The sequence below is a fragment of the Medicago sativa genome, chromosome 1 (genome assembly GCF_051527215.1).
Source record: "Medicago sativa cultivar Bolivia chromosome 1, Bolivia_mono, whole genome shotgun sequence".
In the NCBI taxonomy this organism is placed as follows: Eukaryota; Viridiplantae; Streptophyta; class Magnoliopsida; order Fabales; family Fabaceae; genus Medicago; species Medicago sativa.
Window position 1 is genome coordinate 18021255 of NC_140749.1, and position 23948 is coordinate 18045202.

Here is a 23948-nt window from a genome sequence, read left to right on the forward strand (position 1 = left end):
TAAGATGAGCGCGCCCGAGCCCTTCTAGAGGTCTTTAGAGCCTTTCTGGAGGTCCTAGAGCCTTTCTGAAGGGCTTATAAGCCTTTAGGAATATTATGACGGTTCATCATCCTAGAAACTATGGACTTTTTCAGTTGTACTCTAGTCCTTGTATTAACATGTGCATTCATGCATGTTTTTAGCTTACTACTTAAAAGAACAACAAAACCAAACTATAAACTTCCACCAGGACCTTCACCTCTTCCCATCATAGGTAACCTCCTTGAATTCGGACAAAAGCCCCACAAATCATTGGCAAAACTTGCCAAAATATATGGCCCTTTAATGAGTCTCAAGCTAGGGCAAATAACCACTGTTGTTATCTCTTCATCAACAATGGCCAAGGAAGTTCTTCTCACCAATGACAAATTCTTGTCAAATAGGACTGTTCCACAATCTGTGTCAGTTCTCAACCATGACCAATATAGTCTTGCATTCACACCCATTTCACCTCTTTGGAAGGAATTGAGAAAAATATGCAACACTCAATTACTTTCTCATAAGAGTCTTGATGCTAGTCAAGATGTTAGGCGCATCAAAATTCAACAACTTCTCGATGATATCCATCAATGCAGTCAAATTGGTGAAGCAATAGATATTGGAACGATAGTGTTCAAGACTACCATAAATTTATTATCGAACACTATTTTCTCTGTAGATTTGATTCAATCTAATGGTGCAGCCGGAGAGTTTAAGGATTTGGCGACTGATATCACAAAACTTGCCGGAACACCAAATGTGGCAGATTTTTTTCCTGTATTGAAGATGCTTGACCCACAAGGCCTAAAAAGAAGACAAACAAAAAATGTAAGAAAAGTGTTAGACATCTTTGGAGAGTTGATTAATCAACGTTTGACGATGAGAGAAAGCACAAGTGCAGACACATGCAAAGACATGTTAGATGCCATGCTCAACATTTCTAAGGAGAATGAGTTTATGGACAAAAATATGATCCAACATCTATCACTTGTAAGTATAATATATATTCTCCTCTTTTTTCCTATATGCCATGCGCAACGGTTCACTTAATTAATGTGAGTTATATGTTTTACTCTATATAGGATATATTTGTTGCCGGAACAGATACAACAACATCAACATTAGAATGGGCAATGACGGAGCTTATCAACAATCCAAAAGTTATGCGAAAAGCTAAGAAAGAGTTGGAAGAGACGATCGGATGTGGTGTGCCACTTGAAGAGTCAAATATCTCTAATCTCCCATACTTACATGCAATAATAAAAGAGACACTTAGAAAGCATCCACCAGTTCCATTTTTACTACCAAGAAAAGCTGAGAGAGATGTTGAGATATGTGGCTACACTATCCCAAAAGATGCACAAGTGCTAGTTAATATGTGGAATATTTGTAAGGATCCAACCTTGTGGGAGAACCCAACTATGTTCTCTCCAGAAAGGTTTATGGGATCAGATATTGATGTCAAAGGAAGGAGTTTTGAGGTTGCTCCATTTGGTGGTGGGAGGAGAATTTGTCCAGGTTTGCAATTGGCTAATAGGATGCTGATGTTAATGTTGGGTTCATTAATTAACTCATTTGATTGGAAGCTTGAAGGTGGCATGAAACCAGAAGATATGAACTTGGATGATAAATTTGGAATTACTCTTCAAAAAGCACAGCCACTTCGAATTGTTCCTCTCAAATTAAGCAACTAACACAAGTGTCTTTCCATATCTTTTGTTTCATTTTTACTTGTTATGTTAAGGGTCATTGCTTATTATTTGTTGTAACATAAGAGAATAAGAACTACTGTATTAAATGAGTACACTGTTCGTATATTGTATTGACGATGTAAAAATATTATTAATGAAAGAAAACTTGTCTAATTTGAATGAACTAATTAATGTATTGGTGTGCAAAACAATGTTGAAAAGCACTATTTTTAGGTATCATGCATGAGGCGTGCAGGCTCACGCGGCGCACCTGCAAACTCTGGGAAATAACAACATTTTGTTGTTTTTCCATGCAGGTTGGGAGAAAAGCCCAGTTGTCCGAGTAGATTTTAGGTGTATCAATCAATTGGAACACCGATTTCTAGCTGTTGGAATAGTGGTTGTAGCTATTTTTTTTGTACTAAGCCTCTGTTGAAGAGCTTGCAACTGTAGATTGCTTTTTACCGGATTGTGAAATCACATTAGGACTAAAGTAATGTTTGTGTCTTCGATGTCTCCTCCGAAATCAGCATTTTTTTGAATACCTAGTATCGATACAGTTGATCATTTAGAGGTTACATACTTTTTCACATGTTGAGTCTAGTGTAGCACCAGTAGAGAAGGAAATAGAAAGTGGTCATTGGTGTTGAAATCGGTTTAGAAACTGTCATGGTAGCTCATCCAATAAGTTGCCTTATGTAGTGTTGCTTAGTTCAGTGGAGGTAGGACTAATTTCAACACTTAATAAGTGAATTCATGGACAATGGTCCTTTGAAGAAAATTTGGCAGAAAATGCTTTCTTGAACTGTTGCATGAATTTGGGTTATTCCACATCAGCAGCAAGTTAACTATATTAGAAAATATGCAGGGATGAAACCTGATGTGTAGATGAAGAGCAAGTGTCTGACTTTAAATGTATGGATTATTCCTCCATATTTGGCGAGGATGTCACATAGAGCTGAAACTAGGCCCGGAGATCAGTTTAGACCCTATATAAGGTATTTTTTAGCTTTCAAAAGTAAGAGGAAATAATGGCGGAGACACATACATGTCCTTCTGATTAACTTCAAATCAACCAGGCATCTAAATTTACACCTAGATAAGGATAGTAGGATAGGACCAATCTTGGTTAGAAAAATGTACATATTTATTCAAATGAACTTGAAGTAGTTTTGATTATTATTATTACAAGGGTGGAAGAAAAGCTCCCACTAATCTTAAACACACAAATGGAGAGCTAGGAAAGAAATGTCAAAATGACATGTGAATGGAATCCAGAAATAGGTCTTGATTACAAGGTTTTGAATCAAAGTTTCCACAACCAAATTATAAAACACCACAAATGACAAAACTAAAACTGAAAAGCCAAAGTCACTCAGTGAACGGAGTCCACATTTTGCTTGATAGTTGCAGGATGAGCAGGAAATATTTTATTTTGAATTGAAATACGAATACCATAGATGGAAAGAAGAACAAAAGCTGCCATCTTCAAGCAGTAGTATCATTGAGAACCCAAATTCTGTCCAAATTTACACAAGAAACAATTGAGTCAGCTATCTCATACAATTGTCAACTAAATTAAACACGTTAAAACAATATAAAACAGATTTCTAGTGAATGCTTTATACAATAGCACATCAAAGTTTTTTTAAAAAACAATAATAAGCCACTTCATTCTTTGAAAGTTTCACAAGATATTGAAATTTCTTATGCAGTTTGAATTTTCTTTAATAGAGTGTCTGTTAGAGAGTGTGCAGCTAGCATAATTCATCTTTTATATGTGTAGTAGTTTTACAAAGCAACATAGCTTTGTGACCGTGGTTATGTTGCGGCCATGGTGACGGGTGGTAGTTCTGAGCTATTATCGCAGAAAGATATAAAATTCAAGAATTGTAAAGATAAATATTTAAAACGCGTCTAAAAAGATATATAAGAGAATGAATAGTGAAAAAGTCGGGAATTGTAAAGATAGATAAGAGAATCATTGTTTGATCAGAGGAAAGGTACCTTCTTTTTTTGAATCTAGCTAGACACCTTAGCATTCTCAGTTGCTCAGGACTCCTTGGAGGATGAGTTAATAGTGCGAATCTCATAATCGTAGAATTTTGGGCCAAACCATTGACGAATGAACACAATAGAAACATGTTTGATAATCCAGTGGTCGTGTCCTTCATCAGGATCAATGCTATTAACAAACTCAACTGGCATATCAACTAAGTCAATAGCTTTGAGTTTATCCAAGTGTTTGATGCCGGAGGGTACCACCTTTAGTTGGGGGATCTTTTCCAATTTAAGATGTTCAAGAGAGAGCAAAGCTCCTTTCTCGATAAGGATATGATTCACTCCATTCAAGTGACTGAGAATCAGTTCTTTCAATTTCTGAAATCCTCCATCTTGAAAATGCAAATTATCACCATCATAGGCATTCTCCCACAAAGAGAGCTTCAGCAGATTAGGCAAGTTTTTCAGTGACTGCATTGGATCACCTTTCAGCTTGGATAAACCTAGCCTTATCTTAACAAGACACTCAAGATTTGGAATCCAATCAGGCAACTTCTCTAGTCTAGCTTTCAAATGAAGTCGCCGAAGTTTGGGTGGGGATGACACAAAGTTCAAGTCAACAATTTCATCCTCTGCAATTGCAGTGATATTAAGTGATTCAAGGTGTTGCATTTCTTCTATTGCAGCACTTAATGCTTTCCCATGTTCTCTTTTCACACGCCTTAAACCTAACTTTCTTAACTGCCTTAACATTTTCATCTCTTCAATAAGATCTACTCCCCCATGATCTACATCCACATAACAAATATTTTGAAGGGAAGTCAAGTTTTTAATACCTTTTTCCATAAGCACACCAGTTGTAAAGCCCAAAACAGAATATTTTTCTTCATAGTTACGATGGAAAGCAAGAAAATTTCGTAACTTTGTCAGCTTGTTTATAACATTTGGTATTTCATGCACAAGTGTTTCTCTTAAATCCATTGTCTCTAAGTTCTGTAGCCCACCAACGGATTTAGGAAGAACATGTACTTTTGTATTCCTTAGGTTTATGTACCTCAAGTGAAAAAGATTCCCCAAATTTTTAGGAATACGATTCAACGATGTACCTTGCATATCAAGTACCTTCAAAACCCTAGACTTTGCACACAATTTACCCAGGAAAGGCTCCAACAATCCACCTTTTTCAAAAACATGAATAGCACGGAAATGTGAATTGTTCTTGCTCTTCAACACATTGTTGGGACTGGTGGTTATAGAGAGGCGTCTAGTTTGTCCAACAGCGATTAACTCACTATCTTCACGCACACAATGACAAAAACTTAAATCTTTCATTTTTCTAATGATCACTTCCCGCAGTAAATCATGGACTCGACATGTTTGAACTTTTCCTTCAAAGCCAACATTTGAGACCTGAACAAGACTTCTGTGAATCAATTCAGACAAGTACTCCTCTGCAACTTGCTCTGGAGTTCTTCTCTCTTCCGATTTAACAAACCCTTCAGCTATCCATTGTCGAGTTAATCTCCTGTGATTAATAGCATAGTCCTCTGGATATACACCAAAATACAAAATGCATGGTTTCAAGTAGTAAGGTAGGCCATCATAACTAAGTAACAAAATCTTTGTTAGACTTGTTAAATGGGCATTACGTCCCAACTCCAAGCTCAGATTTTGACTCACCTTTTGCCATTCAATCATTGTTTTATCTTTGGTTGAAAGTAGGCCACCAATGGCTACAATTGCCAATGGAAGCTGCTTGCATTTTTCAACAATTTCTTTTGACACAGCCTCAAGCTCTAATGGACAATGCTGACCAAGTTCAAATCTAAATACTTTCTTGCAGAAGAGTTCCCATGCTTTGTTTGGAGGCAAAAGTTGCAGGTTGTGAACATGAACTAGAAAGGATTTCTTGAAAAAATCTGCAGCTTGCATCATTCTAGTTGTGATTATGATCCTGCTACCTTTTTTGTTGTTAGGCATGGCCATTTCAACCTGGTCGGAAAAATCTTCTTCCCATACATCATCAAAGAATATCAAATACCTCTTATGTTCCAGGTATTGCCTGACTTCTATAATCAATGACGTGTCATCCATTTTGTGTAACATCTGTGGAAGAGGGTCTTCAGTTCCCCGACAAAATTGCTCCATCATGTTTATCAACAAACCTCTCACAGTGTATGATTGAGAAACTGTGACGCAAGCACGACAATCAAAGTTTGCTGTTACCTTTTGGCTGTCAAAAACTAGCTTGGCAAGAGTGGTTTTTCCTAGACCTCCCATTCCTACCACTGAAATCACTGCGCGCTCAGCTGCACCATCCAATAGCCAACCAGACAATTGTTCTTTTTGGCCTTCAATTCCTACAATTTCTGTTTCTTCAATGAAAAGGGAAGACAGTCGATGATCACGCCATCTTCCTTTTTCTGTCTCTCTAGTACTATAGCTGCTTGATGATCCTCGTTCATGTGAAATTTGAAATTTATACCTCTCACTTCTTTCCTTAATTCCACGAAGTGACACCTTAATGTCCTGAATCTCAGATGCTATCTGATGACGGGGAATCAAAGTTTTAATTGGGCTTGCAAACTTGTAGGCTAATGCTCCACATCCCGGAGGTTTGACTTCATGCATCAGCCTAAGGTATTCATCAATAACATCTTCAATCCGAAATGATGCTTCTCTCACTTGCTTCACCCAAGTTCTTATTCCATCGTTGGTGTCTGCTTCATCCGCTGCCCTTCTGTCTGCATCTTTGAGGAAGACTTGAATGTTTTCTAGTTCATCTTTGATGTCTGTAAAATCTCTGTGTACACCTCTCAGAAGATTTGTTTCTTCTTTTAGGAATTGGAACACTTCCCCCAGGGCAAACGATACTGCAGTTTCTGCCATATCACTCTCATCTCATATCCATACCTGCTGCTACCTTACAATTCTACTGTTTTGATCATTTGTACATCATCATAGTATTGATGTTTTCCTTTTGGTACACCAGCCAATTTTTTGCATCTACAAAAGTCAAAGGAAAGGAAACATGATTAGTTGGTGGTGTATGCAGACCAATTTTTTCATAGAAAAATGTTTGTAATTGGACAACTGAATATGATCAATGTATGCATGATTGTTTTATTCAATGCTTTTATTTATTATACCTCGTTGAAAATTCAAGTGGCTTAAGACTTTAAATCTAGGACTACATCCCACAATTTTTTTTGAAAGAAGCTAAACTAGCCCGTCCAAATTAACATCAGAGGACTTGGATAACTGACACTAAAGGAATCGAACCTGGAATATCGATGAGGAGCACACGCCAATATCATCCGATCAACTCAAGTGGATTCCTACATAAAATATTAATAACAAGTGGATGTAGGCTTCCATATCATTATTGGGCAACTTCATCATATATGATCACTGAAATTGTATGATGTGAATGTTGTTTGTATGTGGTACGATAGCTTCAGGACCATTTATTTTTTTATCTTTTAAATTATTTTATTTTTAATATTGGGGGTAGGACTAGCTGGCTTACGGGAGAGCAAATTAATAATAGCATCACATCAAGCCTTGTTATTTTAAATTCTCCTATACTTTTTTTTTTTTTTCGGAATGATTCTCAGTTTTCATATTTTTTTTTTTTCAATGATAAATGTTAGCATGTTAGTTATATTAGTATTTTTTTTCATTGTCAGGATTATAACTTTGGACTGTTAACTCCTAAACTCCATTAACATTTTAGTTTAACCAAGTGATTCCCCTTAGTTCGCAAAAAATTACATTTTTTTTACACGGAAAATTACTATCATACCATTAGCTTTCAAAAACCATTATGGTCAACTCTCATCTCTTTTGGTATGTGTTACAATCTCACTTACTCCCCTTCTAAGTCAGATTTCAAGTCACTCGAAACACATAGAGAACTATTTTAAACTTTTAAGATACATAGTTTAATTTTTGAATGGTCAACTTTTTTACTTAATGTAATAACCAATTTTTTTTTTTATACATAATGTTTATTACTAAATAAATTTTGTGTATATATGTTATAGTTTATTTTGGTGGCGCACCTAATTTTGTTCTGGCTTTGCTGCCAATATGACTTGTTATTTGGATATATGTAGACCAAAATCCACTGGCTTTCAAAAAAGGTGATTGCTCAATAGGCCTTTCAAATTGCTCAACCGGTCAGATCGTCATTCTTGGTCGGTATTATTTGCGAGCAAACCCTAATCAGGTCGTGTTCTGAACTACTCAAAAGTCTTTGCTCGCAGCCTAGAACCCAAAAACTAGGCCCAATCATGCTATCCACACACTCATCTTTTTTTTGCAGTGGCACCGTCTTTGGGAAATCTATAGTCATCCCCTTCTTTTCCTTCGAAGAAAACAAAACTAAAAAACCCAAACATTAGAATATTTGGATTATTCCACATCAGCAGCAAGTCAACTATATTAGAAAATATGCAATAATGAAACCTGACGTGTAGATGAAGAGCAAGTGTCTGACTTTAATTGTATGAATTATTCCTCCATAGTTGACGAGGTTGTCGCATAGAGCTGAAACTAGGCCCCGGGTCAGTTTAGACCGACCATATATGCCGGACGGATAAAACCGGTTGGTTGAGACACATACATGTCCTTCTGATTAACTTCAAATCAACTAGGCATCTAAATTTACACCTAGATAAGGATAGCAGGACCGATCTTGGTTGGAAAAATACATATTTATTCAAATGAACTTGAAGTAGTTTTGATTATTATTACAAAGGGTGGAAGAAAAGCTTACACAAATGAAAAAAGTAGAAAATAATTGTCAATCCAGAAATAGGTCTTGATACAAGGTTTTGAATCAATGCTTCCACAACCAAATTATAAAACACCACAAATGACAACTAAAAATGAAAAGCAAAAGTCACTCTCACTCAGTGAACGGAATTCACATTTTCCTTGATAGTTGCAGGATGAGAAGGAAAATTTTTATTTTGAATTGAAATACCATAGATGGAACGAAGAACAAAAGCTGCCATCTTCGAGCAGTAGTATCATTGAGAACCCAAATTCTGTCCAAATTTACACAAGAAACAATTGAGTCAGTTATCTCATACAATTGTCAACTAAATTAAACGCGTTAAAACAATATAAAACAGGTTGCTAGTGAATGCTTTATCCAATAGCACATCAAAGTTTTTTTAAAAAACAATAATAAGCCACTTCATTCTTTGAAAGTTTCACAAGATATTGAAATTTCTTATGCGGTTTGAATTTTCTTTAGAAGAATGTCTGTTAGAGTGTGCAGGTAGCATAATTCATTTTTTGTATTTGTAGTAGTTTTACAGAGCAACATAGCTTTGTAGCGTGGTTGCAAACAGAAAGAAATGCTATTTTGCCCAACGCTCGGTGGAATATTTGGGGCACATTATTTCTCATGAAGGAGTTGCCATAGATCCGGCCAAAATCAAATGTGTGCTACAATGGCCAGTGCCGAAAATTGTAAAGGGTGTTAGAGGTTTTCTCGGCCTTACTGGTTATTACAGAAAGTTTATTAAAGACTATGGTAAATTAGCCACGTCTCTGACAGACCTCACAAAGAAAGATGGCTTTAAGTGGGGAACGCAAGAGCAAGTAGCATTTGAGGCGGTGAAGCACAGGGTAACTACAGCTCCTGTTTTAGCTCTTTCCGATTTTAACCAAGAGTTCTACCTTGAGAGTGATGCATCCTGGAACGGCTTGGGGAAAGGTCGGCCTATTGCATATTTCAACAAAGCAATTGGGGAGCGAAATTTAACAAAGTCGGTGTATGAGAAAGAGTTGATGGCAGTAGCGTTATCCATCCAGCATTGGCGTCCATACTTAATGGGGCGAAAGTTCACGGTTTGTACCGATCTGAAGAGTTTGAAGCAGCTATTGCAGCAGAGGATCACTACTATGGATCAACAAAATTAGGCAGCAAAACTGTTGGGCTACCACTTTGACATAGTGTACAAACCTCGTTTGGAGAACAAAGGGGCTGATGCACTGTCTCGCATGCATGACAGTCCAGAATTGCAATCTTCAGCTTATTATCCAGAGTGGTTGGAGAGTAGTGAATTACTTGAAGAGGTGCATAAGGATGATGTCTTAAAGGAAATCATTGCTGCATTGCAAAAAGGGGAATCAACTAAACCCGGTTTTGCTTACCGTCGAGGAGCTCTATTTTATGAGGATAGGCTGGTGTTGGCAGCAAATTCGGCTTGGATTCCAAAACTATTGCTGGAATTTCATTTATCTCCACAGGGGGGTCATTCAGGATTTTATCGCACATATCGGCGAGTTGCGGCTAATCTTTTCTGGTTTGGAATGAAGAAACAAGTTCAGCAATTTGTTGAGGCATGTGATGTTTGTCAAAGACAGAAGTATGTCACTGCTGCTCCCGGTGGACTTATGCAACCACTACCGGTGCCGTCCCAAATTTGGGAGGATGTGTCAATGGATTTCATCACCGGATTACCAAAATCTAAGGGCTATGAGGCAGTGATGGTTGTAGTAGATAGGCTGTCTAAGTATGAGCATTTTGTACCTTTGAAACATCCTTATTCAGCCAAAACACTTGCTGATGTGTTTGTCAAAGAAATCATAAGGTTGCACGGTGTTCCAATGTCAATTGCAAGCGACAGAGACCCGATATTTATGAGCAACTTTTGGCAAGAGATTTTCAAACTGCAAGGGACACACTTGAAAATGAGCACGGCCTACCATCCTCAGACAGATGGGAAAACTGAAGTTGTTAATCGTTTCTTGGAAACTTTCTTGGATACATCCAGTCTTTCACTGCTCTTTACTCAAGAAAGCAATCGGAAACTAAAGAGTGGAAAAGGAACTGCCAACAGGTATGGACGGTGACTCTGGAAGTGTGTGGGAACCCGTCGATGTGTTGGCTACCAGAGCAGTGACCAAGACCGGTGAAACTGTGACACAGTTTCTGATACACTGGATAAACAAACCAGCCGAGGAAGCAACTTGGGAGGACGAATTCATTATTCGTAGTCAATTCCCTGCCTTCAGACTTGAGGACAAGTCTGCATCTCATGGAGGGAGTATTGATAGAGATACAAGGAAGTAATACTGCTGATGTGACATCTAGCTAGTTAAACAAAACAAATTTTCCTTTTGCTTTTGCTTTTGAAATGTCAACCTACAAACAAAGACTATATTTTCATGTCCTACCTAACGTTGAAAGAGAGACCGGCGGCTGGAATTCTGACATGACAGTTTCCTTGGTCTCTATAGTTAAGTTGACTAACATACAATAATTTTCTCATACCTATGCTATGGTTTTGTTTTTCTTTGGTCAACCATGGTAAGTGTTAACTTGTTGAACTCAATTTAATCCTTTCTGATTTTTTAGCGGACAAGTTTAGTCATTCATAAGAAAAATAAATACTCACATTAGTCTTTGACATTTTTACATGAATTATTAATTTATTATAAAAGTTGAACTAATTTGTTCTCATATAAGAATGTTATATACTATTTTGGAAATTTAATTGTAAAAAAAATGTGATATGTATTCATTTGAGGTGAAAATCAAATTTAAGACCAAGTCGGACAAATAATTATCAAAATGGCTTCACCATCAAGCATCCTTGTACTCTTATGTCCACTATATTCCCATCCTACTACTATTCTGTCATCCTTTTTCCTTCTACCATAAATTATCCTGTTTAGAATCAAATAAAATGGTTGATAGTAGAATCGCAGATTTCATAATTTTGTTCTTTTTATCCTCCAGCTTGAGAACAACCACTTCACTTGACACTTTATCTCTGAATCAATCTATCCAAGATGGCCAGACTTTGGTTTCAGCACATGGAACTTTTGAAGTCGGTTTCTTTAGTCCAGGAAATTCAAGAGGAAGATATTTAGGTATATGGTACAAAAATTTAACTCCTTTGACTATTGTTTGGGTGGCCAACAGAGAAACACCAGTGCAAAATAATTTAGGAGTCTTAAAGCTCAATGAAAATGGTGTTCTTATGATTCTCAACGGCACAAACAATACCATTTGGTCCTCGAATGATTCAAACAAACCGACGAAAAATTCAATAACTGCACAGCTCATGGACACAGGAAATCTTGTGTTGAAAAATTCGGCAGACAATATTTTGTGGCAGAGTTTTGACTATCCAAGTGATACATTTTTGCCGGGAATGATGCTTGGATGGAACTTAATAACCGGTCAAAATAAGTTCTATTCATCGTGGAAAAGTTCAAATGATCCAGCTAAGGGAGATTATTCGGTAAATATGGACATTAGAGGATATCCTCAAATAGTTGTTATGAAGGGATCGGTGATAAGATTGAGAATAGGATCATGGAATGGTCACACTTTTACCGGATATCCAATACAAGCATTAAAACGAAAGCAAAGATATGAATTTGTCATGACTGACAAGGAAGTGTATAATTGGTATGAACTCATTGATAGCTCTGTGGTGTCAATTTATGCACTCTCCCCTATGGGAAATTTGCATGCTTTAGCTTGGACAAGTGAAACAAGCGATAGGATAGTGATCGAAACTGGCATGGAAGATTCGTGTGATAGTTATGCAATGTGTGGTGCAAATTCAGTATGCAATATGGACGGAAACGTTCCTGAATGTGAATGCTTAAAAGGTTATGTTCCTAAGTTTCCAGAACAATGGAATATATCATATTGGTCTAGTGGTTGTGTTCCGAAAATTAAGTCTTTTTGTGATAACAATTCCACAACTGGCTTCTTGAAGTACAGGGAAATGAAATTGCCCGACACATCTTCATCATGGTACAATAAAAACATGAGCCTGCTGGAATGTCAAAAAGCGTGTATGAAAAATTGTTCGTGTACGGCTTATACAAATGCGGATATCAGAAATGGAGGAAGTGGTTGTTTGCTTTGGTTTGATGATCTGGTTGACATGAGAATATTCTCTCAGTGGGGACAAGATCTCTATATCAAAGTCCCTTCTTCGGAATTGGGTAAATATATATTTATTTTTCATCTTACTTTTTGGTTATCTTGCATTTCCTTTCCGATATACTCTGCTAAATTCAGATATTGCAGTGAGAACTTTAAAAAAAAAAACATTCTGATATTGCAACATGAAGTGTTATGCTCAAGTGGCTCATAAAAAGGAAAAAAGATAAATACTGTGACTTAGCTCTACATATATACTGCTTCTGAGAAACTTGTTATAGACTTTTATAATTCAATCAATTGTGTGTTGCATTTGTCAGATGTTGTTGGTGTTAACAGCAACGAAAACCAGAAGCAGCAGTTGATACGGATCACAGTTGCCGTGATAATTTCAGGATTCCTAACATGTGCTTGCATAATAATATTTATAAAGAGAGGTAAGCTTTGTATGTGGTTATAACAACAATTGATGCCAATATGCAATCATCCATATTAATTATGTTTATGATGACTTTTTTATTTACAACGCATGTATTGAAAAGTTTCAAAATTGATCTGGTATTTGTACATATTCTAATATTTTAGATTGCCAAAAATAGAGACAGAAAGAATGAGCAAATAGTCACTTTGGTCCCTGACTCCGCTGTCACATAGGTCTCTGACTCAGAATTAAATACAAATAAGTCCTTGATTCTGCACTTCCGTTATCACTTTAGTCCCTGACGTTAAAAAAATCTGTTAAGTGATGATGCGGCGCATATGAGGTGTCACAGGGACCAAAGTGAAAGTAGAAAATAGTCACTTTGGTCCCTGAACCAAAAATCAATATCCCCAAATTGAATATCAAATCCCTAAATCCCTAAATTTTAAATCCTTAAATGCATCTAATTATCTTTTTTGTTCAAAATCAATCTTCCATTAAACACCAACCTATTGGTAGGTCTCTGATTGTGCATACTTACTATCAGTTAGGTCCCTGACAATGAATTAGCAAATCCATTAGCATCTATTACTCTTGATTATTGTGGATATTGTGGTTGAAAGACACATCAAAAATCAAGCTATAACTCTAAAATACTTACAGGGATTATAATTAAACACACCATTCATAAATCATTTCTCTATATATGTAATCCTGATGTCATTATATACTAAAGGGAGAAAGAGGTAACAGAACCACAACACTATGGCACTACTATAAAACTCCAAACCTTATCCCAACATATCATTGCCTCAAGATCAGCTTTCAAGCCAAAAAGGTCCCTAATAGCCAGGGACTTTAGTGAAATTTCGTGTTTACTGTCAGGGACCTAACTGATAGTAAATATGCACAGTCAGGGACCTAACAGTAGGTTGGTGTTTAATGGAAGATTGATTTTGAACAAAAAAGATAATTAGATGACATTTAAAGATTTAAAATTTAGGGATTTAGGGATTTGATATTCAATTTGGGGATATTGATTTTTGGTTTAGGGATCAAAGTGACCATTTTCTACTTTCACTTTGGTCCCTGTGACACCTCATATGCGCCACATCATCACTTAACAGATTTTTTTAACGTCGGAGACTAAAGTGATAACGGAAGTGCAAAGTCAAAGACTTATTTGTATTTAATCCTGAGTCAGGGACCTATGCGACAGCGAGATACAGAATCGGGGACTAAAGTGACTATTTGCTCCAGAAAGAAATATTGTCGACTGTATTTGTAATAGTAATTAATATCTTGATATTGTCATCTTGCACGTTTCAGTGGCGCCGAGAGTAAATCATCTTACACCATTTCAATGGAGGAAAAAATATTTTAGGTTGAGGAAAGAAGAGCCTGATCTGCCAATATTTAGTTTTCCAATCATTGTTAAAGCAACTGGTAATTTTTCTAGCAGAAATAAACTTGGGGAAGGTGGATTTGGACCAGTTTATAAGGTAACATTGCCATATTCCATTAACATGTTAATTTTCTAAAAAAAATATGATTCATTAAGCATTCCAAATGATGGTTTTCAGGGTACCCTGATAGGTGGAAAAGAGGTAGCCATAAAACGGAACTCAAAAATGTCTGATCAAGGGTTGGAGGAATTTAAAAATGAAGTTTTGTTGATTGCAAAACTTCAGCACCGTAATCTTGTGAAGCTTCTTGGTTGTTGTATTCACAGAGAGGAAAAATTGTTGATCTATGAATACATGCCCAATAGGAGCTTAGACTACTTCATCTTTGGTCTGTGCCTTTGTTGTTTGACTTTTCCCTAAAATATCTTTATCTAATTTTCATTACAGCAAGTTGTATGCTAAACATTTAAGTGAAATGAACCAGATGAAACTAGAAGCAAACTCTTGGACTGGTCGAAGCGTTCCCATATTATTGCTGGCGTTGCTAGAGGACTTCTATATCTTCACCAAGACTCCAGACTTAGAATAATTCACAGAGATTTAAAGTTAAGCAATATCTTACTAGACGCCCTAATGAATCCAAAAATCTCAGACTTTGGTCTGGCTCGGACTTTTTGTGGAGATCAAGTTGAAGCCAGAACAAGGAAATTGGTTGGAACATAGTAAGTTTACCTTCTTTTTGTACTCAGCGTATAGCATATATACAAGCATTTTTTTTCTTTCTTTCTTATCCTTATGTATCAACGCTTTCAGTGGCTACATGCCTCCAGAGTATGCTGTGCATGGCCGTTACTCCATGAAATCAGATGTGTTTAGTTTCGGAGTAATAATATTGGAGATAATAAGCGGGAAAAAGATTAAGGTGTTTTATGATCCAGAACACTCTCTCAACCTTCTAGGCCATGTAAGTGCAATCAATATACATTTACCTATTTGAATTGTGTCAAATCATAATAGATTAAAAGTAAGTGACTTCTAAAAATTTCATTTCCATAGGCATGGAGACTCTGGATTGAAAACATGGCAATGGATATAGTTGATATGCACTTACTTGAAACAATCAATTATTCTGAAATCTTAAGATATATGCATGTTGGGTTGTTGTGCGCACAAGAAAAACCGGGAGATAGACCAGACATGTCATCTGTAATTCTAATGTTGAATGGTGAGAAATTATTGTCTCAGCCGAAAGCTCCGGGATTTTATACTGGAAGGGCCTTACCTAAACCAATATCGCCAACGTCAAATCAGATGTCAATTACAACTTTTGAGGCAAGATAAAATATGAAGTTTCAAACCGATTAATGTTTATACTAATATAGCTTCAAATGATTAATGTTGATTTGATACTTGAACATGTACAGAACTTGTTGTGAATACCTTTATATAGCATATTAAAGACCACAGTTTGTGTCTTCTTTATCAGTGTGATGCAATTTTCTGTTCAAGAATATCATATCAAATTTTTTAGAGGTAGATTTAATTGATTGAATAATCTTACGCACGCAACTGTAAGCTTTGCTACTTATAGTTTATTGTTATACTGTTCCACTTTATTTTATTTTATTTTGATCAAGCAACAAAATTCATTAAACCAACAGGAGAGGGCCTGAACCCTTGACAATCAATTACAAAACATCAACATCTGTGAATAACAAAAACCAGCTGCAACTCTAACTAGAAAAAGAGAAATAAGAAGTGGAGGAATTCTGCACATTTATGGCCAGAGCATTGGTTACTGAAGTTCCCTCCCTAGTAATATAAGAGCAACTACAATTCAATTGACTAGCCAAAATCCACAAAGCTAGAAGCATAACCTATGTTATGGGAGAACCCTCCTAAAAAATTCAATATCAAGTTGATGAAAAGTAACCGTTTCCGTCAGACAAATTTCAGAGTTCATATTCACTATACCTCAAAAATTCCAAAAAAACAACTTTATTGGGAATTAATGGAGAGAATCTGAGACTTGGGATGAGAAAGTCCATAACCTCTGCCTTTCTAGCCAAATCTTGGTCATTAATGCCGGAGAATTAGATGGGTTGGCTAGATATATGCAGCAAATTTGTGTTTATCTTGTCAGTCGGGATCTTCTGCAGCCCTCCAGTCCATCCTACAAAATGCTTGATGCTGGATTTGAGCTGAAATTTGATCCAACCACCAAGATTTGGATAGACTAGTTAGACGGATGTTGAGGATCCAGTTCATAGTCTAGTAATTTTAAAAAAGTAAAAACTAAGCCATTTTTATTAAAAATTCAGTTTGTGGTATGCCAATTGGATTTGTATCTGTTCATCCCATCTCTAAAATATTAAAAACGCGTCTAAAAAGATGTATGAGAGAAAGAATAGTGAAAAAGTCGGGAATTGCAAAGATAAATAGGAGAATCATTGTTTGATCAGAGGAAAGGTACCTTCTTTTGAAGCTAGCTAGACATCTTAGCATCCTCAGTTGCTCAGGACTCCTTGGAGGATGAGTTAATAGTGCTAATCTCATAATCATAGAATTTTGGGCCAGACCATTGACAAACGACCACAATAGAAACATGCTTGATAATCCAGTGGTCGTGTCCTTCATCTGGATCAATGCTCTTAACAAACTCATCTGGCATATCAACTAAGTCAATGGTTTTGAGTTTGTCCAAGTGTTTGATGCCAGATGGTACCACCTTTAGTTGGGGGATCTTTTCCAATTTAAGATGTTCAAGAGAGAGCAAAGCTCCTTTCTCTATAAGGATATGATTCACTCCATTCAAGTGACTAAGAATCAGTTCTTTCCATTTTTGAAATCCTCCATCTTGAAAATGCAAATTATCACCATCACAGGCATTCTCCCACAGAGAGCTTCAGCAGATTTGGCAAGTTTTTCAGTGACTGCATTGAATCATCTTTCAGCTTGGATAAAGCTAGCTTTATCTAAACAATACACTCAACATTTGGAATCCAATCAGGCAACTTCTCAAGTCTAGCTTTCAAATGAAGTCACCGAAGTTTGGGTGGGGGTGACATGAAGGTCAAGTCAATAATTTCATCCTCTGCAATTGCAGTGATATTAAGTGATTCAAGGTGTTGCATCTCTTCTATTGCAGCACTTAATGCATTCACAAGTTCTCTTTTCACACGCCTTAAACCTAACTTTCTTAACTGCCTTAACATTTTCATCTCTTCCATAAGATCTACTCCCCCATGATCTACCTCCACATAACACATATTTTGAAGGGAAGTCAAGTTTTTAATACCTTTTTCCATAAGCACACCAGTTGTAAAGCCCAAAACAGAATATTTTTCTTCATAGTTACGATGGAAAGCAAGAAAATTTTGTAACTTTGTCAGTTTGTTTATAACATTTGGTATTTCAAGCACAAGTGTTTCTCTTAAATCCATTGCCTCTTAAGTTCTGTAGCTCACCAACAGATTTAGGAAGAACCTGTACTTTTGTATTCCTCAGGTTTACGTACCTCAAGTGAAAAAGATTCCCAAAAATTTTAGGAATACGATTCAACGATGTACCTAGCATATCAAGTACCTTCAAAACTCTAGACTTTGCACACAATTTACCCAGGAAAGGCTCCAAGAATCCACCTTTTTCAAAAACATGAATAGCACGGAAATGTGAATTGTTCTTGCTCTTCAACACATCGTTGGGACTAGTGGTTATAGATAGGCGTCTAGTTTGTCCAACCGCAATTAACTCACCATCTTCACGCACACAATGACAAAAACTTAAATCTTTCATTTTTCTAATGATCACTTCCCGCAGTAAATCATGGACTCGACATGTTTGAACTTTTCCATCAAAGCCCACATTTGAGACCTGAACAAGACTTCTGTGAATCAATTCAGACAATTACTCCTCTGCAACTTGCTCTGGAGTTCTTCTCTCTTCCGATTTAACAAACACTTCAGCTATCCATGTCGAGTTAATCTCCTGTGATTAATAGCATCCTCTGGATATACACCAAAATACAAAATGCATGGTTTCAAGTATAGTAAGGTAGGCCATCATAACTAAGTAACAATCATTGTTTTTCTTTTGTTGAAAGTAGGCCACCAATGGCTACAATTGCCAAAGGAAGCTGTAATCATTTCTGAACAGATTAAAAGAAAACACTAAATATTTAAAACATTAATCAAAAAGCAAACTCAAAAAACAACAGATCTGGAAAGATATTAAAAAACATGCTCAAACAAGTATTTTTCTTTTCTATTTTAAAACACTAATCAAGCAGGGCTAAGATACAGATAATGTATTGGTAGCATTTAACTGGTAAAAATATATTAACGAACAAAAAAAATGTAAGTGAATAGCAGGATAGAATACAATAGAGAGAAAGTTGTTCTGCATTCAATGACCCCCTTGTACAGAAGAGGTCAAACTTTTTATTTTCCATTCCGTATACAAATTTTGGTGTAAAAAATGTGTACCACTACAGATACAAATAATAATCACAATTATGATGCAAAGAATAAGCACCACTGTGTCAAAAAAAAAAAAATCTTTTCTACCCAAAAGACTAAGAAATGAATAAAAAATGGGGTATAATTGTGTGATAGAATTCTTTGAAATATCTTGAGTGAGGATTATGCTTCATCTGTATACCACTTGCCTTTGACATGTAGTGTCACGTATCTTTGAATCTAAATTGATAAAACCCACACTCTTCCAAGTATCGCCTAGTCACAAAATTTAACTTGTAAAAAGGCTAAAATAGTTGGAGTCTGCCCCTTTTAATCATCGGAAACAACCGTTGGCATCTTCATCCTGAAAAAAATTAGGAAATGTGTAAAGAGCTAAAGGGAATATGGTAGTTAGTAACACAAGGTACCATGCATCTGAGGAAAAAAGGAATTCGTACCGTGTCAGATAAAAATATACACGGTCTGACGGTCACATCATAGCAAACTTACACCTCGATGAGGTAAAACCCATCCAAATGTAGGGATCACTTTTACTCATTTACCATGTGGGAATGCCAAATAACAAATAATCATTTCTTCATCTTTACATCAAAGTTTATTCACCCTCTCTAATTACATTCTCAAGACGCCGAACTGCAAGCAATTTATAGTCTTTGCTTAGATGCTTCATTAGTGCACTATGTGTGCATGAATCGGGCTTTATTTCTCTGTCTAGCATATCCTTGTACAACTTTAAAGCGTCCCGCCAATACCGCAAGTTGCAGTTCTCATTTATCAAAATAGTGTATGTATACTTATTTGGAGAAACACCCTTTGATTCCATTTCTGCAAATAAATTGTATGCAACATCCATCTTATTCTCTTTGCAAAGTCCATAGATTAAAGCATTGTAGGTGATCACATTTGGAGAAACACCCTTGTCTTGCATCTCATCGAAGTACTTCTTAGCAAAATCCAGCCTTCCCCTAACAGCATATGAATGAATCAAAACTGTGTAAGTCACAACAGAAGGGTGTATACCTTTCTTTAACATATCAGAGAACACCTCTTCAGCCTTCCTAAGAAGCCCAGACATCAAATGAGCATGGATGATGCTAGTATAAGTCACATGATCTGGAGCAATACCTTCGCGGAGCATTTTCTGCACGAGTTCATTTGCGTCATCAAAATTGCCCAATTTACAGAGCCCATTGATTAAGACATTGTACGTGATTAAATCAGGCGGAAAGCCATCGGCCTTCATTTCCTCCTTCATGCCAAAAGCCTTATATGGATCACCAAGCTTGAGTTCACCTACTATCCTAGTCGTGTAAGCAATACAGTCTGGTTTCAATCCTCTACGCAACATTTCATCAAACAGTTCCTTAGCCATTGGCAAGTTCCCCATCTGGCAAAATCCCCTAACAAGAATTGTAAAAGTGAACACATCAGGACAAAGCCCGTGTTTGATCATATCATCTTTCATCCCCTTGGCGATATCCAAGTTCCCTGTTCTGCAACCACCATCTATAAGCGTGTTATAGGTCACAACACTCGGAACAAGATTTTTAGATCTTAACTCACTAAACAACAGTAAAGCCTCCGCAAAGTTTCCCAACCTGTTGTAACCATAAATTAAAGTATTATACGAAACTAAGTCAGGCATCAAATCCTCATTTACCATAACATCCAAATACCGTCTCGCATCACTCACTCTTCCCAACCTACAAAGACTGTACATAATCGTATTGTACGTCACCACCGTAGGCAAAGCTCCTCTACCCAACATCTCCCTCCTGAGATCATTAGCTTCCTCAAACATCTCTTTCTTACAAAACCCACGAATCAAAGGGTTATACGTCTGAGCCGAAACCTTAAGTCCCAACATTGACATCTGCTCAATCAATTCCTTCGCCCGCTCAAACTCCCCTTTCCCCGACAACCCATTCACCAAAACATTATAACTCACATCATTGGGATCACACCCAAACTTTCGCATCACATCCAAAAACTCGACCGCTTTACCAACTTCGCCTTCTTTACAAAGCGAATCCATCATAGTATTATAAGTAACAACCGTCGGCCTAATCTCACACTTAATCATTACACTATAAACCTCTTCCATCTCATTCACCATACTCTTATCCTTAAGCAATTTCAAAACCCTATTGCAATTCCTAACATCAGGCAACAACCCATTATTTATCATTTTATTAAAAACCATCAAACACTTCTCCAAAATCAATTTTTTCGCGAAAACCCGTATTAATAAATCCAAAAGCTTAACAGATACCTCTGAATTTCTTCCACCACCGCCATTACGAACTAAAACATCCAAAACACCGCCGTCGATTTTCACTTCAATAGCTTTCTCCATAACCCAATAAGCAGGCTTCATAAGCCCGTTTTTCGCAAGAATATCGAGAATAGCAACGAAAGAGGTTTCGGATCGGTGAAAGTTAGGTTGTTTTTCAACCCAACGGAAGAAGCGAAGTGCGGTTAATGGACGGTGTTTAACGGAGTTGAGAACACGGAGGAGGAATTCAGGTTGAGTAACGGCGGAATGGAAATGGGGGTTGACGGAGTTATCGATTTGGGGGTTTGTGGAGAAAGGGTAGAATCGGAAATGGGGTTTGAGAAAAAGGGTTATGGTTTTAGAGAAGAAGGTTGTAGAAGAAGCTCTGTATGAGAATGAGAGGGTCATTGACTTAATGAGGATAATGCCATGAAAAGCCACCGCCACTTTTGTGGTTGTTGTGATGGTGGCCGGAAACTGTACGACGGTGGTGGTGGCGGCGGGTTGAGAGTAGTAGAAGAAGCTCTCTCATTCATAAACATAAACCCCCCAACGTGTGTTTTTAGGTTCTTTTCATTTTTTCACAACTCTTCGACAACTCGTGGAGCTTACATCACCACTCCTGCTAACAATGTTTATTAATGTTTTTATAGTCTTTTTAATTTAATAAATTTAGATAGTGTTTTAAAACTTGAATTGGTCCGTACTCGTGACTTAAGCTCAGTTGATTTGAACAATGCATAATATATGTAAGGTTCAGGGTTCAAACCCCGGTCACTACAAAAAAAAACTCGAATTGGTCGGTCGAATCAATCAGATCGAAGGTGTGGATGGTTCAAAATCAATTTAATCAAAATTTTATTAAAAATACATTGATTACTACAATTTACACGTACCAGACAGACGGGCACTTTGTACACATCATAATATGGATTTTCCTACACTATTATAATCTCTTCAAGTGACATTATGCACTATTTTGTCCATTTATGGCATTTTAACAAAAGTATTATTTGGTTTAGATTCAAATGTATTTTCATCAAAGTACTATTTGACTTAACTTGTCAAAACATACTTTTATCCTCATTTTTACCACTCATTTTTAATCTTTATTCATTTTTGGTTCCCCGGTTTACATGAGTAAATTAAAAAAAAAAATGTATATATGATTTACTTTTTTTCACAAAAATTTATCACTGATATTAAGAAAAATTGCAGAACAAATAATAATAATAATAATAATAATAATAATAATAATAATAATAATAATAATAATAATAATAATAATAATGGAATTTTACAAATAATAATAATAGAATTTTTTGTGGTGGTCGGAGTTCAAACCCCAGACCTTACATGTATTATGCATTGTCCATACCAATTGAGTTAAACCCACGAGGACACAAATAATGACATTTAATAATATATATTAAAATACGATGGGAATATTTTTTTGAGGGAAAAAAATAGACCTAAAAAGACTCATTAATTAACGCCTAAAAATATAGACAGGTGTATTAATTAAAAAATAGACCTATGTTATAATGTATTTTTAAAAATGTAGACATATGTACAAATTAAAAATATATATAAACATGAGTATAACGAGGGCCTGTCCTTTTAATGTGAATGTTTATTAATTTTTTAATGGTTCTATTAAATTATAGTTGTGGAATTCAAGTCATGAATATATTTTTTTTATTTTTTTATACGTCAATAATCATACGGTCCAACCAGTTATCCAGTACCTTAATTGGATAGATTAATGACCCAGGTTTTAAAACATTGAGTTACGGACAAATTAGTCCTCTAATATAATGAATCATGGATTTAATCGAGTTAGGATCTTAAAATTCATACTCCCTCGGCTCCTATTTACAAAAGACAATTTACTTTTTAGATACATTTAATAATTTATGTACTCCCTCCGTTTCAAAATGAGTGTCGTTTTAGCCAATTGCACACAGATTAAGGAATGTAATAATGTAGTCAAATGCCATAGCAATTTTACCAAATTATCCTAATCAACTATTGGTTTGTTTTTCATTAAAGAAAAAAATAATAGTGTAACATAGTATTAATTAAAGGGTACAATTGAAAAAAAATTATTATTGCATTGGAAACTGAAAGTGACATTCATTTTAAAACAAATTTTTTTGGCTAAAACGACACTCATTTTGAAACAGAGAGAGTATTTGATTTATGTTCTTGGCTAGATACATACATTATTCAATGTATGAAAAAAGTCAACTTCTCTTGTAAATAAGACCGGAGGGAGTATTTTTTAATTTGACCAATTAAATTCCAACAAATAACCTTTAAAAAAAATTCCAACAAATAAAAAACTTTAGGAAATTTTGCATTACAAAATGTCATGAGAATGTTAAAGACATCAAATGTTGCACTTCTCAGTAAAAAAAAAAAAAGGAAGACTTAATTTAATCTCTTAACATTCTCTCAGTCCAATTTAGTTCTACACAAAACAAACTCAAACTAGTCCCTGACGTTATATATTAGAAACAAAGTCCCTGTGTTATAATGAATCAAAAACTAATTTGCTTTCATATAAAAATATCGGGAACGAAATTGGGTTTATTTTTTGTCGGAGCTAAATTTGGCAGAGAGAAATTTGTGAGGAAACAAATCGAATCACCGAAATAAAATTATGATCCGTGATTCCTTAATATGGCCTAGGAGTCTAGGACCAAATCCCAAAATAACATCATTTAATC

General features: G+C 36.0%; 4 protein-coding genes and 1 pseudogene across 6 annotated transcripts; 2 read left to right on the forward strand and 3 right to left on the reverse strand.

Moving 5' to 3' along the window:
- Positions 1 to 120: 120 nt before the first annotated feature.
- LOC146953273 (geraniol 8-hydroxylase-like) lies at positions 121 to 1886 on the forward strand. Its single transcript, XM_085708504.1, has 2 exons — positions 121 to 1008; positions 1101 to 1886. The coding sequence occupies exons 1-2, from the start codon at positions 121 to 123 to the stop codon at positions 1710 to 1712; spliced, it is 1500 nt and encodes a 499-aa protein (XP_085564630.1). The 3' UTR covers positions 1713 to 1886.
- A 948-nt stretch (positions 1887 to 2834) lies between these two features.
- LOC146953274 (disease resistance protein RPM1-like) lies at positions 2835 to 6805 on the reverse strand. The gene is made up of 2 exons (XM_085708500.1): positions 3717 to 6805; positions 2835 to 3228 (listed from the first exon to the last, which is right to left on the reverse strand). The coding sequence occupies exon 1, from the start codon at positions 6597 to 6599 to the stop codon at positions 3762 to 3764; it is 2838 nt and encodes a 945-aa protein (XP_085564626.1). The 5' UTR covers positions 6600 to 6805; the 3' UTR covers positions 2835 to 3228; positions 3717 to 3761.
- Positions 6806 to 11042: 4237 nt separating this feature from the next.
- On the forward strand, positions 11043 to 15948 carry LOC146953275 (G-type lectin S-receptor-like serine/threonine-protein kinase At4g27290). 2 transcript variants are annotated; one of them, XM_085708501.1, is made up of 7 exons: positions 11043 to 12698; positions 12957 to 13073; positions 14387 to 14559; positions 14641 to 14851; positions 14948 to 15185; positions 15277 to 15427; positions 15520 to 15948. In XM_085708501.1, the coding sequence occupies exons 1-7, from the start codon at positions 11420 to 11422 to the stop codon at positions 15802 to 15804; spliced, it is 2454 nt and encodes an 817-aa protein (XP_085564627.1). In that variant the 5' UTR covers positions 11043 to 11419; the 3' UTR covers positions 15805 to 15948. The 2 variants fall into 2 exon arrangements, with proteins under 2 accessions (XP_085564627.1, XP_085564628.1); XM_085708502.1 differs by lacking the exon at positions 15520 to 15948 and having other exon boundaries at positions 11226 to 12698; positions 15294 to 15428.
- A 576-nt stretch (positions 15949 to 16524) lies between these two features.
- LOC146953276 (disease resistance protein RPM1-like) lies at positions 16525 to 19138 on the reverse strand (annotated as a pseudogene). The gene is made up of 3 exons (XR_015025012.1): positions 19130 to 19138; positions 16937 to 18610; positions 16525 to 16664 (listed from the first exon to the last, which is right to left on the reverse strand). The product of XR_015025012.1 is annotated as a disease resistance protein RPM1-like (transcript).
- Positions 18760 to 21826, reverse strand: LOC146953277 (Pentatricopeptide repeat (PPR) superfamily protein). The gene is made up of 2 exons (XM_085708503.1): positions 19379 to 21826; positions 18760 to 19284 (listed from the first exon to the last, which is right to left on the reverse strand). The coding sequence occupies exon 1, from the start codon at positions 21622 to 21624 to the stop codon at positions 19537 to 19539; it is 2088 nt and encodes a 695-aa protein (XP_085564629.1). The 5' UTR covers positions 21625 to 21826; the 3' UTR covers positions 18760 to 19284; positions 19379 to 19536.
- Between the last annotated feature and the right edge of the window lie 2122 nt (positions 21827 to 23948).